Source organism: Glycine soja, chromosome 6 (genome assembly GCF_004193775.1).
Source record: "Glycine soja cultivar W05 chromosome 6, ASM419377v2, whole genome shotgun sequence".
Taxonomy (NCBI): domain Eukaryota; kingdom Viridiplantae; phylum Streptophyta; class Magnoliopsida; order Fabales; family Fabaceae; genus Glycine; species Glycine soja.
Genome location: NC_041007.1, coordinates 10,120,269 through 10,136,347, shown reverse-complemented (window position 1 = coordinate 10,136,347; position 16,079 = coordinate 10,120,269). Strand labels below are relative to the sequence as shown.

Here is a 16,079-nt window from a genome sequence, read left to right as displayed (position 1 = left end):
ATGTTTTATGGATTGAGATTGAAAAAATAAAAATTTACATATATTAAAAATAAAAAGGAAAACTTACGGGCACCAAAAATTAAAAGGCACGAATTTATCAAAATTAAAAATGAATATTTATTACAAGAATTAAAATTAAAAAACACAAACTTATAAGAATGAAATTAAAAAAATACAAAATTGAGAGGATTAAAAAAATTATAATATTAAAATTGAAAAAAAAAATATAAACTTGTAAGAGTAAATTGGTATTTTAGTCAATATAAATAAAGGGTTGAAAAAGTTGATGGAGGGAGCTGGAGAGGATCGGGATCCGTGATTTTGATTCATCTGTACTTGTAGAGCCTTTTTCTACTGCAAAGGGATGGATGACAAGTGCTAACTAAGCACTTTCTTCTTCTTCTTCTTCTTCTTCATCCCTTCATCGCCAAACACAATGAAGGAATTGGGCGTGGTTGCAATCCTCTTTTCAATAGAGTTCTTGGACGTTATCGTCTACACTGTAAGCAAAGCAGCCATGAAGAAGGGCATGAATGACTTTGTCTTTGTCATGTACTCCAATGCCTTCGCAACTTGCCTCCTCCTTCCCATAACCTTCTTCTTTTACAGGAAAAGACCTCTTCCTCCACTCACATATTTCATAGTTGCCCAATTGTTTATTAATGGCTTTTTAAGGTAATTATTTTCTTCAGCTCGTGTTTTTTTTAACTTTTCTAATTTTGGTTTTCTTTTTATTCTTTTGATACTTGCGTGTGTCTTGCAGTTGCAGTGTTCAGATGCTCAGGTTTTTTGGAATAGGTTACAGCTCTCCCACTTTGGCCACTGCTATGTCTGATTTAATCCCTGCTTTTACCTTCATTCTTGCCATCGTCTTCAGGTTTTTTATTACTGTTCTCTTTTGCAACTTTTGTTTTCTCTTGAAGGCACTCAAACATAAGCGAACTTCTTTTCACAAATTTTATTCAAGAGCATCATGGATTAAGAAACCAAGGGTTCCTTCGGTAGAGAGGAAAGAAATGGAAAGAAAGTGAATTGAGATGAAAATTCTGAATTAAAATAGAGTGTAAAAATGTGGCTCCCTTATCTTTTACTGTGGATTTCTCTCAATTTCTACTTTCTTTCTACACAAACGAACCCACCCTTATGATCTCAGCAATTAACCCTTACTAATTATTGCAGTGATAATTGAAGCAATTTCCTTATAGTAGTCTTGCATAATTTTCTTAACTAATACTCAAGCTTATTTTTTTGGGTAATTGTCCTTACAGGATGGAAAAATTGGATTGGAAAACTAACAGTACTCGGGCCAAGTCCATTGGCACATTGGTATCAATCACTGGAGCCTTGATAATTACTCTGTACAAAGGCCAGGCAATCATAAACAATCACCCATCTAATAAATTGTTCCCCAAAAATCTTAATTCATCTGAGCAATTTGACTGGGTAGTAGGGGCAGTGTTGCTTGCGGGTCATAGCTTTGTTCTCTCACTGTTGTTTATAGTTCAGGTAACCAATGAAAATCTCAAACACCCTTTTGGCTTATTTGCAAACAAGAAAAGTAAAAAAGCTCAAAATATTGATTTGACTTGTAACATTTTTTTATGTTTGTAGACATGGATAATCAGAAATTACCCTGCAGAGCTTGTCATAGTGGTCACTCGCGGTATATTAGTTGCTATGCTATCTATCCCACCTTCGCTGATTTCAGTAACGGATCCAAAAGATTTGAGATTGGGATTTGATGTGCATTTGATAGCTATTGCATTGCAAGTAAGAATAGATAGTTGATACTATTTCCTATATCAGCATGAGTCTTCTTCTATTTCTTGCTCTCTGAATTCAATTAACTTGATCTGCTTCTGAATGTAGGCAATTTTCGGTGTATCCCTTCGAAGTATTGTTCATATATGGGTCATGAGCAAGAAGGGGCCTCTGTATGTTGCAATGTTTAAGCCAATTGGAATAATCTTTGCGGTCATCATGGGAATTGCGTTTCTTGGTGACTCTATCTATCTTGGAAGGTATACGTTTCTTTCATGTGTCTTATTCATAAGAAAAAAGGGAGGCGTGTCCACTTATGGACTTATTAAGAGTAACATTTGTGTTGGCGTGTGAATAAATGCAATTTGAAAAATACTTTAGTCTAAGGAATATAATTATGAAAGGGGACCTTTTGTTTGCGTGTGTGAATGCAATTTAAAAAATACTATAGTCTTAGAAGGAAAATACAATTATGTAAGTATGGCTTTGTTTATGTACAGTGTTCTTGGAGCAGCCATAGTGGTTATTGGATTTTATGCTGTTATTTGGGGGAAAAGCCAAGAGCAAGCAAAGGAAGAGTGTGAAGTCTATGACTCGGAATCATACTCGCCCGTTGTCCCTCTTTTGAAGAAGAAGAAAATGGAGGAATAGAATCATAGTAATCATTTTGTTTCCCTAGCTTCAAGATAAATGTCTCATGTAATATTTTGAAAACAGGTTGAATTAATAAAAAAATTTAGTCATAATTCTGTTGATTTGAAACCTTAGTCTAATTTGATAAGATAGTAAAAAATAATCAGCTTGAAACATACAAACCAGTTTATAGTGTGATCAATAATAAATAATCAAGGCAAGGTATGCTAAGCCTTTTCTGTTTATGGCTTGTTGGTTGGCTGATAGTTCCTTTCATGATGTGGTTCGGGATTCTTGGAGAGCTGTTGTTGGGTCATGGTTGGTCTTCTTAATTAATAATACTTTGAAGGAGGTGGGGATGAATTGATTTTCTCCTACTAATATGCATGTCCTTTTTAATGGGTTCCTACTGAAGGGTTTTCCCCTACTTAGGGGATCTTATCTAACCATACTTGTATGTTTTATATATGGAGATTTACACATCCAATGGAGATATAGAATGGGTAGTGGCAGCCCATCCAGTAATGTAGATCAGGTCCTCCCATATCTCTCTTTTTTTTTTCTTCAAAATATTTGTTGTTGTTTGGGGAGGCCAATGTAAATTATAACCTAAAATAAATTTTAAAAAAATCTTTATATATATAATAAATTAAATATAACGAAAAATATTTTTCTTTAAATGTAACAAATAAAAATGAAAGATAATGGAAATATATTTTTTATTTAAATAAATTAGAATATTTATTTTATATAAAAATAAAAATATTTTATAAATTCTATTAAATGGTCAAACTTAAGTCCTTATCACATTTGTTATTGAAATTAAAATTAACGACTAAATGACAAAGTTAGATACCATTTGTTAATTTTTTGTATGTTGTTTTCTAATCAAATAAGAATATTAGATAGAGTAAAATTGAATTTGAATCTTTTAAGGGATATCTTTTGTTTAAATTTTTTAAATGAAAAAAAATATAATTGAGAAGAGAGGCTTCTCTAAGGTGGGTGAGCCAAGTTTTGCAAAAATTTAATTATTGACAAAATAAATCTAAATCATTTATGGAACAAATGCTTATATTAAAAATAAATTTCTAAGATGAAACTCAAAATTGGTTTATGAATGACACCAAAATCACTAAAAATTTACATTTAAGTTTTACCCTAAAATTAATTCACTATCAAAGCAAATGTTTAGAGAGGATTTCGTTGAAAAAGACAATACTTAGTTTTCTACTATTGATTGGAAAATAATTTTGATGTAAAAAAATTACAAATGAGAAATATAGGTAATGTTTTTCATTAATAAGTAAATTTTATGTGAAAACTATTAAATAATGACATTCTGAATCTTCTTATTTTCTCATATCTCAGTAAGTTTTATATGGAAACTATTTAAATATATTTTATATTTACGAGACATGTTTCATTTTTATTAAATACTCTTTTATAGAATATTTTTAAACCCTTTTACAAACCAATTTGTCACTCTAAGAGTGAATTTAGGTTCAAATATATTAAACAAGATATTGATTTTAAACCTAAATGAAAAAACATGTTTATTTCTTTGTAAAGGTTAGTCATTAACAAAATTAAAAGACACTTCACAATAATATTACAATGACAAAAAAAAAATCATTGTACTACATCCTCTTGTTTTTCTTATATAATAAATATTAAATACAATTTATATTTTATATGTTCAACACGTTAAATTCTTGGCTGTTATTTGGATGTGTTTTCAAAATAAATTATATCGATGTAATTTATGTATTATTCAATGTCAAGTGACTTGTATTGTGACATCAAATAATTCAATTTAATTTTTTGTTTTTTGCAATTAAAGCCCAATGACCTTTTTGCAAATATTATATTTTTATTTTTAATTTAATATTTTATTAAAAGATACTTCTATCCTTAATTAATTCTTATTTTTCCTAATTCTAAATCTAATTTCATAGTTGTGAAACCCGGTTCGATCATTGATCCGATCGAGATAATGAATTAGTGGTCCAATCGGTGGGCCAAAAATGAACCTGGTTTGATTCAGGATATATTAAAAATTTAAAATTATATATGTATCTATTATATATAAGTATATAATTAATATTATTTTAGTAAGAAAAGTTCATCCATATTCTAAAATTCAAAATAACAATTGACAATAATGAAACGACTCGTAAAGATGATCCATTTTTTACTTTTTTTGTAAAACCTGACAGGTCGACCCGGTCCAATTAAGATATGATACCTAACTGATCGGGTTATCCCGGATTAATTATGTGACCGATCCAATAATAAAATTGGTCCGATGAGGCCATCGGATCCTAACTAGACCAATTCAATCGATCGGATCAAACCGAATTTCACAACTATACCTAATCTTCCCATCATGTGTATAGTCTTTTCCATCATCGTCAATTCTGCATGCTGCTTGAGTGTCATGCCTCCTACTTGGCCACTGAGATAATATATCATTAATCTGATTTATAAAACAATTGAACAAAACTTTATTCTTAAATAATATAAGTTTCACTTTTTATGATTTTCATTTATAATTTAAAGAGACTTATATAAATTATTGAAAAAAATAATGTGTGCTAAATTACATTCCTGTCCCCAACAGGTGGGGGGAGGGTTGTCTACAGCAATTGTTTTTTTTTTTTTTTTCCACATATCTCTTTCTTTGAAAGGCAATCCTGCGTGAGGCACCGGACACTAAATGGAGCAATTTTTTTCTTAGCGATTGTTTTACAGCATCACAGCGATCCAATCCAACGGTCCTGGTTTCTGGCGCAGAAAAAACCTTGCTAGAGAGACAGGAGAGGATCCAAACTGAATCATCATTCATCAGAGTGAGGTAGGAAAAGAGAATGGAAGTTGACTCTTTTGTTGAATAGTTTTCACTTGGAAGGTTGGGTTGGGTCTCTAGTTTCCACCGTAACCTTAAACACTGCTGAAAATTTCTATGGGGAAGTTGACTCTTCCGTTTGTGGGAATGATTATGGCAGAGTTTGCTCAGGTTGGGTTAATCATACTGAGCAAACAAGTCATGGCACAAGGAATGACCAATTTCATCTTCATCTTCTATTCCAACTCAATCGGTGCTCTCCTCCTTCTTCCCATTTCCTTACTTATACACAGGTTCCTATCTATCTTGAATAATTATTTATTAGAGAATCGGATCCTGTCCTTATTAATGATTCCGTAATTGGGTTATAATACTTGGCAGATTTGAACGTCCTCCAATCACCTTTTCCACCCTTTGTGGATTCTTCTTACTTGCACTACTCGGGCAAGTTCAAAAATTCTGCCTTTATTCATATGCATAAGATAAAAATAAATAAACTGTTGATTTTGGTGCTTGAAATGTGTTTTGTTTTAGTTTATTTTCAGTTATTTGGCGCAGGCTTTTGGGTATGCTGGGATTTACTACGGCTCAGCTACACTCAGCACGTCCATACTCAACCTCGTTCCTGGTTTTACTTTCATACTTGCTGTTCTTTTTAGGTTCATCCCATTTCCTTCTTCTTGCTTATAATGCACTGTAGTTTCCTCATTTACTAAGCAGTTAATAATTATAGCTTCCACGTCCCAAATGAGACTTTTTTACTTGCCAATGGATTTCCAAACACGTTGCTTGGCATATTAGTACAATGTGAAGATTATATTTCATATGAGATATGACTGTTGAGCGTAGGTGAACTGCATAGAACCATATAGTTTGGATCAAAATATTAATTCTGTAGATATTATGTTTGATTAAAAAGGATTATTTGCATGAAAGTGTTGGGAATCTATTAGGATTCAATTGCAAGGTATGGGACTTGAGTCTCACATTGAAAGTATGGGATTCTAACTATAATGACTAGCTTTTGTGGTTCAATGTTCTTATTATAATCTTTGAATTTTATTTCTGGTTTGTATTTTGAGAAATTCTGTTCCTTTTGGATGGATTTGTTCCGGATAACCTGGAATTATCCCAACAAGCACTCTGGCTAGTGACCATCATCGTAGTAGTAACGATGAATAAAGAGGAAAATTGGGCTTATGGAGCCTTCTAATTATGGTCTAACACTTGGGTATTCTAGGCGCTATAGATTGACAGTTACGTTTTGTCTTGATAATGAAAAAATATTTCATTTTGGAATTTGGACATCCAATACCAACATGATAACACTGTGATTCTGTACTTATATAAACATATATTTGGATCACAGGACGAATTTAGTTGGGTTGATGAATTGGAAAGTCTTTTGTAGTTCTTTCGAAATAAAAGTAACCCCTCTGGATTTTCAAAGCTTTTATGTTGTTTGTATGTGTGTGTGTGTGTGTGTTTCATAAAAAATGACTCACCAAATATGCACTTTATTTCATTATAGAGCAGAAGTCAAAAGATAATATATAGTTGTTCTCTCCATTAGTTGTTCACTGCTTTAGATCTTTCTAAACTTATCCCACTTTATGGTTTCAGAATGGAAAAATTAGACTGGAGAAAATTAAGTAGCCTTGCTAAATTGTTAGGAACAATAGTATCAATTGCTGGTGCATTTATTGTGACTTTGTACAAGGGCCCTGCACTTTTGATGGGAGTGTCATCCGCAAACTCATCTCAGCAGCCACTTTTATCAGAAGATTCTAATTGGATACTCGCAGGTTTATTTCTTGCGGCTGATTGTGTAATGGCTTCAGCATATATTATTGTACAGGTGAAATTATCATTGTAGTGATATCTCACAATCTGTGATTTCTACTTGCATGGTGCAAATACTCTATAATTGGTTAATTATAATTGGCTATATTTCAGGCTTCTATTCTTAAGAAATATCCAGCAGAGTTGATTGTTGTATTCTTTTATTGTTTCTTTGTGGCCATTCAATCTGCTGTGACCTGTTTGGTTGTGGAAAGAGACATCAGTGCTTGGAGCTTGGAACCTAAGCTAAGGTTGCTTGCAGTTTTATACTCGGTAATAAAAATGCAAATCAAATAAATTATTTTACCACTAAGTAACTCTACCGCATTATCTTTACCGAGAAGTCTGAAACTTCTTCTGTAAACATTTACAGGGAGTCTTTGGCTCTGCATTTCAAGTTGGTATTATTTGTTGGTGTTTGCACCAGACAGGACCGGTTTTTGTTTCCATGTTCAAGCCCTTAGGAATACTCATATCAGTGGTTTTAGGTGTTCTCTTCCTCGGGGATGCATTCTATCTTGGAAGGTGGGTTGTGTAGCTTGTGTCTGATTGAACAATTGAGTTTATTTCATCCAACATGAATTCATTGTTATCTTTCAATGCAGTCTGATAGGTGCTACCGTGATTGTTGTTGGGTTTTATTCTGTATTATGGGGGAAAGCCAAAGATATTGAAGATGCTGGACTCAGCTTGGAGTCAAAGGGCAAACAGGCCCCACTTTTGGAGGAAAACAGCCATGAAGACATACAAGGGCATTAGTTCATTTTAAAAGGATGCTACAATATTGTCAGCAAACATGCAATTTCAATTGTTTCTCAGAATAAAGGAGTCTTCTCTGACTCTCAGAAGTATATTATTTCTCTCCGTTTGGAGTGTATAGATGACATTGACCTTGTCAGTTGTAAGTTGTAACTGTAAGAATTATTTACTATTTTATGTTGTTTAGACTACATGAAATACTCTTATTTATAAAGAATGAGGTTTACAAAATAAGAAAATAAAATAATGAGTAATAATGGAAATAATCTCATGTTAAACTACTGTAATTAAAACATATCAAAACACATATTTCACTAACATTTTACCAAAACTTGAAGAAAAGAAGTGTTGCATCTCCAAAAATATGAAGCCTAAAACTACTTTTGACAAAATGAAAATCTATGGTAGCCAACAAAAAGCTATGCCATCTCGTGGAAATGATTGTTCCATAAATTTTCAATGAAGACTAAAGAAATGAGTATGAAAAGTGATAATTACATGAACAATTTAAACACATTTCTCAACTATTTTCTGAACGACTAAAAAACTTTTAGTCTTCATAAAAGTTTGTGGAACAAATACAATTATTTCCCATTGTAGAAGCAGAGCTCATTTGTTTATGGTCAAGAAAGGAGGATTGACTTTCATTTCCTCTCAATTGAGCCACTATGAACATTTCTCTCCTATCCGCATTGGAAGAGTTAAGTTGGGACTTGCACAAGTGATGCAGCATGACCAAAGATGTGAATGCACTACTATTGGGCCTAGTGAAAAAGACTAGTTCTTCACAATATAACGAACTAAGGTTAGAATTTTTTATAGGAGAGATACTCACGCTTAGCATCCAATTGTAACTCAAATAGGATTGCTTTCAAAGGAAGATACATGTAAGAAACAAAAAAAATGCATTTTTTTTGTTGCTGTTTCTTTTCCTTTCCTTTTGTTACATGGACTACAGGTGCCTTTAAGCAACAAGTAATGTCATTAAGAAGAGGATACATGTAGGAGCCTAGGAGGCACACAAAAACACAAAAAGATGTGAACACACTTAACAATGAAGAAAAGTGCAGTAAATTGTTATTCACAATGTCCTGGTTCAAGTTTGGTATAATTAGTTTTGAACCATTAAATGTAACTGAGGAATGTATCATGAATGTAAACTATAAATTTTGACAGGAACGTATGTATTGAAAATGGGAGAATTGATTTCTAACTTTTAAAACAGGCAAGGACATAATCATCTAGTTTCTAAGAGCACTTGTTGACTTTGTTGGCATTCATACACTATGACTTTCATCTTAGATGACAGTTTGATGATGCCATTTCTATCATGCTTGCAATGTAGCTCCTATCATTTTGACTTTGAATGAATGAAACTCGTTATTATAAGAGAGTAAACTCCTTCAGGTAGATCAGTTGATCTTCACATTGGTCAATGGATGTGGAAGAACACGTGCTTGGTTAGGTGTGTAGATAATGATTGTTCCAATTATCTACTAGGGTGGGGGGTCATAGTTAAACCCTCAGTATGCTAAAGAAGAACTAATTCCAGAGTTTGAGGTCAAATTATTTTTTGTGACGCAATAACAACTTGTTTTTAGGAGAATGATGAGAAAGGTACCAGTGCTTCTAAAGTTGGACATTTTGGTTGAAGTGGTTTAGTCAATAGTTAATCAGTACTTAATTTTAAGAGTTGTGATATATGGACATCTTACAGTACATACACTTGATTGATATTTTTTATTTCTCTCTATCTGTATTCTTCATTACTACTCTTCTTTCTTTTCTATCTCTTTCTGTCTTTGTGGTGTTTATGAGCACATGTGTGCCCATGAATCTTTTTTGTAATTGTAAATATAAAGAAGGAAATATCTAGCATAAGTAAATTATTACAATATCAATTCATTAATTAATTATATTATTTGGATAAACAAACTAAAACATTTTTGTTTTGTAAACACGCCGACCTTATACATCATTCTCCCCTGTTTTTTAACAACGTCAAAGTTATGTTTTCTATTTTTCGCTTTTCCACTTCATGCGAAAGAAACTTTCCAATTTCTTGATTTAAAAATTTCAGAGGTCGCTAAAGAATAAGTTCTAACTTGCAATGAGGAAGCAAATAAAAGTCCTTTTTTCCCTTTTAAATGCCAATTACATATTAAACATTATTAGTCCAATCTTGTAACAAAAAAAAAGAAGTCCAATCTACTAATTCCCTTTTAAATGCAACGAGGAAGCAAAGAAAGTCATTTTTTTCCCTTTTAAATGCCAATTACATATTAAACATTATAAGTCCAATATACTAATTCCATTTAAGTAAATTTATGTAAATGATTTGTTTATCTCAAGGAAAATCTTATTAATGCATTCCACTAATTTAACGGCATATAGAGTTATAGACCAATATGTGATGTGCATCATTAGATACTGTAATTTTATCACAATGTCATTTTTTTAATAATAAAAAAAAACATTGTCTATCTTTTTTGGTCCACCTTACATAATGAAATGTTAAAAGCAGTTATCTACTTGTTAGTAGCTATCCAATAGGATGCTTCTTTATTTAAATTGTCACTAAGTTGCCCCCGTTAAGCCTATTTTATATATCCTCTGAAAAGAAGCCTATTATATATATATATATATATATATATATATATATATATATATATATATATATATATATATCATTGACCTCTTTTAAAAAATAAAATCAAAACTTAGTGCTAGCACATTGTGGATATTATTGTATAAAACATTTTTGTGAGGGGCTTCGGTATGTGAAACGAAAATTCTGCTATGCTTATTTTTTTTATTTAAAAATTTTAGCCCTCTCCTCTGAGCAACCTTTCAAATTGTGAAGGAGCAACAGTAACTATGCAATGGGCTCAGTTAGCTAGTTTGCCCCAACACTGTATTGACTCTGTCAGCCTGATTGCTTATTAGGCTTGGACAATAGGCCCACCAACTTTGAAAGCGCATGAGTATTGACAACAACAAGGTTGAGTTTGATTCATCTCAAATTTGACAAAAGTGTGAAAATTCACATAAAAATATTATACAGAATAACATTTTCTTCAGATTCTAATTGAATCTTTCTTGATTACACGCAATGACGCAAATGGGGAGGTTATATCAATGTCATATTAAATATCCTTTAATGCTAGGGCCACGAAAGATGTCAGCCACTAATGCATTCACAACCATACTAGAAAGCTTTCGCTTATTGGTCTGTAATCTTTCATATATTATATACCTTGGTTAAATAACTCCATAATATTAAGTATAATAAGCCAAAGAGTGATCAACATACAATAGTACATATACAAGTCTTTGTTAACTCTTATTTAGTTTAAATATATGATGTTAAATGAAGACTAAAAAGAAAAGAGGACAAATGAACACAGAACATGTGCGCAAGATCTACCCAAAAAAGAAATGATTTCTCATTTCATTGATTTAAAACTACCTGAGACGTCAGCTTTGGTCCCTTGTTTAAGAATTTGGGACGACACTCGAGTTGCAACTTCACCTCCAAAGTAGCTTCCCCTTTATGTGAAGGGTTACCCTTGCATGGCCCCATCACTTTTCTTCCTCTCTCTTCCCTTCTTATATTAAGAGAAGATACAAGCTTCTCAATACCAACTCAATACAGAGAGGGTAATTTAGTGAGTTTCTTGGTGCGCGCATGTGCAAGCTCCTATTTGGGGTGCACATATACATTGCACATACTCAAAGTCCCTCTTTAGTTATCAACATAGTAAGAAAGAAAGTGCTATTTATACCACCACATTAACATATTATCACTCTCTAAGTGAGAACACAGAAGGAAAATTCAATGGAGGTTAATAAGACTAAGATGTCTGAGGTGCTGCCATTCATAATCATGGTGATTATGGAAGGTTGGACTATAGGACTCACGATTTTTGCCAAAACTGCAATAACTAATGGAATGAGCCCACTTGTGTTCATTGTTTATACCAATGCTTTGGCCACTATAATTCTGTTCCCTTGTTCCTTTTTAACACACCAAGAGGACAGGTCTCTCTCTTCCTCTTTTCCTTTTTGCTAATGATTCTAGCTATAGCTTACTGCGTGAAGTTTTTTGAATGGAGGATTTGTTTTGGTTCTGATCTTCAATTTTCTCTTTTTTGCACAGAAAGGAGAGGCCATCTTTTACTTTCTCTTTGTTCATGCGATTCTTGTTCCTCGGTTTTATAGGGTATATATTTATATATATAATACTCTATGATATTTGCTCTCCCTACTTAGGGCTTTGAATAATTGAATTTAAATTTTATTCGTTTTTAATTTTTTGTGCTGAAGAGAGTTTGCTCAAAAGTAGTATTATTCATATTCATATTAGTGACATTCTATTACATTTTGATGGATTTTGTAGGATAACGATGACTCAGGCCTTTTTATTCCTGGGCCTAAGTTATAGTTCGCCAATACTTGTGTGTGCCATGGGACACTTGATCCCAACGTTTAACTTTCTTCTCTCTGTCATTTTCAGGTTCCTCAAAACTTTCTATGATTTGTTTGTTCTCTTCATTTTGATCATGATGTCCATTTGCCATGTATTGGGGTGGATCAAGAGATTTGTAAGCGTGGAGGGCGAAAGTATATAAATTTTAATATATATAAATTTGTTTGTAAATCATAAAATTTTATATATAAAAATTTAAAATATACCCTATATAGTTTTAAAATGTAAAATGATAATTGACATTAAATCGTGTTTAATTAGATAAATTTAATTTCACGAATGTAACGTATTAAAAATTAACGTTTATTCCAACCCACCCGTTAACAATCATGCATAATAGTTTACCACACACATACACACAATAATACATAAAAAATTAAACTCTAACAAATATATATCATGAAATATATCATAATTATATGATCTAAATAAAAAATTCATATTTTTTAATTTTTTAAAATAATCATGGTAAAGAGAGATATGAAAGGTATGATCTCAACCGTATAATTAAAATTGATGGTTAATATCCTCGGTGTGACTTAATGGGTAAAATGCATTCCTTTTCAGGAAGACAGAGATGAATTTGAGAAGCCCTGGTATGCAAGTCCAATTAATTGGTATCTTGGTATCGATAATGGGAGCAGTGGTAGCAGAGTTCTTCAAGGGACCACTTGTAAGACCCTCTTCTCATGACCACCTTAAACACGCTAATAAGCAATATCTGGTATTCTCCTCAACACCAGAGTTTTGGGTTCTTGGTGGCGCTTTGCTTGCTGCTTCTTTCTTCTCTCTTTCAATTTTCAACCTTTTCCAGGTACGTGTTACTCCTTTTCTTTTTTTAAACCCTTTTTCATATTCTTTTTCTATTCTTCAAATCAAGTTTTCCTTTTGAATTATGAATGAATCTTGGTGGTGATTTGAGTTTGTCCTTTATTTTCACCCTGATAGAAAGAAACCGTCGAGCGATATCCGGAACCAATGAAAGTGCTTTCTTATTCTAACTTACTTGGAACCATCCTTAGTGCAATAGTCTCGTGGATAGTAGAGAGGGAAATAAATGTTTGGAAGATAAAGCGTAACAAGGATCTCATTCTCATTGTTCTAACTTTAAGTATCAGCATATAATTAAATATCATTTTTTTTCAACCATTAGGGCATATGGCTTCCTAGTAAGAATCGGATTATCTACACAAGCTTCGGTTCAAAGTTTAAAATCGACCATGAGAGTAATTTTTTTGTGAAACTTAGTTGTATTTACATTTTTTTATCTTTCTCTAAAAGTTTATTATGCAAAAATCAAATATAAATCATCTCTTACAAGTTTAACATGTGTTATCAATCCATATATATATGGAATTTAAGAACAATTCTTTTATAATAATTAAGATTAGTTATTTATTATAATCATTAGATCTTAAAAAAATGAATAATATGAATAAAGAGTTATTTTTAAAATAGGTGAATTCCTTCTTTTATATATATATATATAAAATTATATAATTATATAACGGCAAAAAATAAATATATGCTGATCAGAAATATGTAACGTTATACTATAGGCACTCGTTGGTGGTGTGATTCGTCCCAATATTCATGTATGGTTCACTCGAATCAAGGGTCCACTTTATGTGCCACTTTTCAAGCCCTTTGGTATTGCCTTTGCCACTACTTTTGCACTTTGCTTCTTTTCTAACAGTCTTCATTATGGAAGGTACGTTGGATTCTCTTTATATTTTAATACGCCTATTGTTCTGAAGTAATATTATGCATAAGAATTTTGGTTCACTTGATTTGTCTGTATCTCTCTCCTATGTAATTTGTTTTAATTTATTTGAAAAAAAAATGTGCAGCGTGATAGGAACAACTACACTTGGAATGGGGTATTATACAGTAATGTATGGACAAATCAAAGGAAATGAAGAAGAGACAAGCTGTGACGATTGCTCATCAGATTCTTTGGACAAGAAGATACCTCTTTTGCAAGAAAAGATGGAAGAAGTGTGAATATATTATCATACACTATCAGTTTCTCATCTTCCATCACACATCTATGATTTTCTCTATCTTCAGTAAGAATAAATAAAACTTCAAAAGATTAATTATATGGCAGAGGATCGAATTCACCTATTTTCCAGAATCTTCCTCCATACCATATCGTTTCAAACCGAGTGGGATATAAGTCTCCAACAACTATTTATATAAATCATGAAACATGTAAGTACCATGCAAAATAAAAAGGTGGTGGAATTTGAGACCTTTAAATAGCCTTATAGGTTCGTTGTACAAAAAATTTCTATCTGTGTATATAAATATAAATATATATAATACATGTATCTCGATCGTTACTGCATTGATATATGTGATCCACATATTTATTGTCGAGTGATTCATAATCATGATCACCCTCTTGGTTATAAAAAATAACTTAAAAAATCATGCACAGTATAAGCGTGATGAACACTTCAAATCAGTACACATTTTGCTTGTACTGTTATAATTCTAATGAGCCTTCTTTTTGTTGAAAAAAACACCCAAAATTATCTTTGCCACAAATAATTAACCAAACTAGAAATTTATGAATTAAAGTGCATGTAATATGGATGATATTTTATAAAATCAAAAGCTAAAGTAAAAGTTATACAAAATCTATAGACTTACTATTTCAAAGACTGAAGTGTAGATTTACTTGGAAGATTTTTTTTACAAGCAAAAATTTATTAAGATGAGGAGTACAAAAGATACTTTAATCGCACTACAATAGTTTTAAGTGGTTATATTAATGGAGTTAAAAAATATAAGATATATGATTAAATGATTAATACACGAGTTTGAAAAAGAGCATTCAACACTACTCATCTTAGCCTTTAACCATCTTTATGAATGACCTTAAATCAAGTCCAAGAGATATATAATTGAGGACACCGAGCAATACTCGAAAGCATTATTTATTGTGTGTGTATTTTTTTTTTTGTTACATTTATTGTACGTGCATGATCGGTGGCATAATACAATCTTATAAAACGGTTGTCTAGATCAAATTACTTAATAATCGATGCATTTATTTTAAATTAAATCGTCATCTAAATATTTATATTTTTCAGAGAAAAATATTTATATTGTTATACAGTTGTTTTACATTTAAATATGATTTTTTTCTTAATTCATGTTATTTTTAAGGAAAAATTACTCACTTATAGATGTATAAATTTTACTTTTTAGGCTTTACACTTAAAAGTTATCATTTTTGGTTCCTACACAAATACTTTTGAATTTCTTTTGGTGGCTGTGTTATACATTAAAATAATAAGGAGTAAAAGATAAAATTTATGTAACAGTAGTTAAGAACTAAAAAGACATGGAAGTGCTTATACATAAATTAAAATGAATATATTTTACATGTCTGAATTAAAAGATAAAATTTATGTAATAAAATGAGTATTTTTTTTAAAGATAAAAATGTATCTTTTATTTCTCTATTTTCTTAAATTTATGATTTTAGTCTCCCTATTTTTAATTGAGATATTTCATCTCTTATTTTTAAAAATTTTACAATTTTATATTTTGTGTTCTATTTTTTAAAAATTCACAATTTTAGACTTATGAATAATTTTAAACATTAATTTATGTATTTTATAAACGTTGACAGGCATATATTTATTTATTATTCATATGCAAAATTTGTTTTGAATTATTTAATTAATTTTTTTAAAAAAATATATAATCAAATCTGAAATTGAAAAAGAGATT

The 16,079-nt window shown here is 31.3% G+C and overlaps 3 protein-coding genes across 8 annotated transcripts; all 3 read left to right on the top strand.

Annotated features, from left to right (window-relative positions):
* The first annotated feature begins 259 nt into the window (after positions 1 to 259).
* Positions 260 to 2,639, top strand: LOC114415499 (WAT1-related protein At3g28050-like). 2 transcript variants are annotated; one of them, XM_028380215.1, is made up of 6 exons: positions 260 to 675; positions 764 to 877; positions 1,269 to 1,506; positions 1,612 to 1,770; positions 1,870 to 2,021; positions 2,262 to 2,639. In XM_028380215.1, exons 1-6 carry the CDS (start codon positions 437 to 439, stop codon positions 2,410 to 2,412), a joined length of 1,053 nt encoding a protein of 350 aa, XP_028236016.1. In that variant the 5' UTR covers positions 260 to 436; the 3' UTR covers positions 2,413 to 2,639. The 2 variants fall into 2 exon arrangements, with proteins under 2 accessions (XP_028236016.1, XP_028236017.1); XM_028380216.1 differs by having other exon boundaries at positions 279 to 675; positions 770 to 877.
* A 2,461-nt stretch (positions 2,640 to 5,100) lies between these two features.
* LOC114415498 (WAT1-related protein At3g28050-like) lies at positions 5,101 to 8,074 on the top strand. 3 transcript variants are annotated; one of them, XM_028380213.1, is made up of 7 exons: positions 5,101 to 5,535; positions 5,624 to 5,686; positions 5,801 to 5,901; positions 7,048 to 7,100; positions 7,199 to 7,357; positions 7,458 to 7,609; positions 7,690 to 8,074. In XM_028380213.1, exons 1-7 carry the CDS (start codon positions 5,360 to 5,362, stop codon positions 7,841 to 7,843), a joined length of 858 nt encoding a protein of 285 aa, XP_028236014.1. In that variant the 5' UTR covers positions 5,101 to 5,359; the 3' UTR covers positions 7,844 to 8,074. The 3 variants fall into 3 exon arrangements, with proteins under 3 accessions (XP_028236014.1, XP_028236012.1, XP_028236015.1); XM_028380211.1 differs by having other exon boundaries at positions 5,103 to 5,535; positions 5,788 to 5,901; positions 6,866 to 7,100; XM_028380214.1 differs by having other exon boundaries at positions 5,473 to 5,535; positions 5,788 to 5,901.
* A 3,424-nt stretch (positions 8,075 to 11,498) lies between these two features.
* Positions 11,499 to 14,688, top strand: LOC114415497 (WAT1-related protein At1g70260-like). Of its 3 annotated transcripts, XM_028380208.1 has the most exons (7): positions 11,499 to 11,884; positions 12,003 to 12,065; positions 12,243 to 12,359; positions 12,900 to 13,146; positions 13,281 to 13,439; positions 13,892 to 14,043; positions 14,183 to 14,688. In XM_028380208.1, exons 1-7 carry the CDS (start codon positions 11,682 to 11,684, stop codon positions 14,334 to 14,336), a joined length of 1,095 nt encoding a protein of 364 aa, XP_028236009.1. In that variant the 5' UTR covers positions 11,499 to 11,681; the 3' UTR covers positions 14,337 to 14,688. The 3 variants fall into 3 exon arrangements, with proteins under 3 accessions (XP_028236009.1, XP_028236010.1, XP_028236011.1); XM_028380209.1 differs by lacking the exon at positions 12,243 to 12,359; XM_028380210.1 differs by lacking the exon at positions 13,281 to 13,439.
* Positions 14,689 to 16,079: the final 1,391 nt, after the last annotated feature.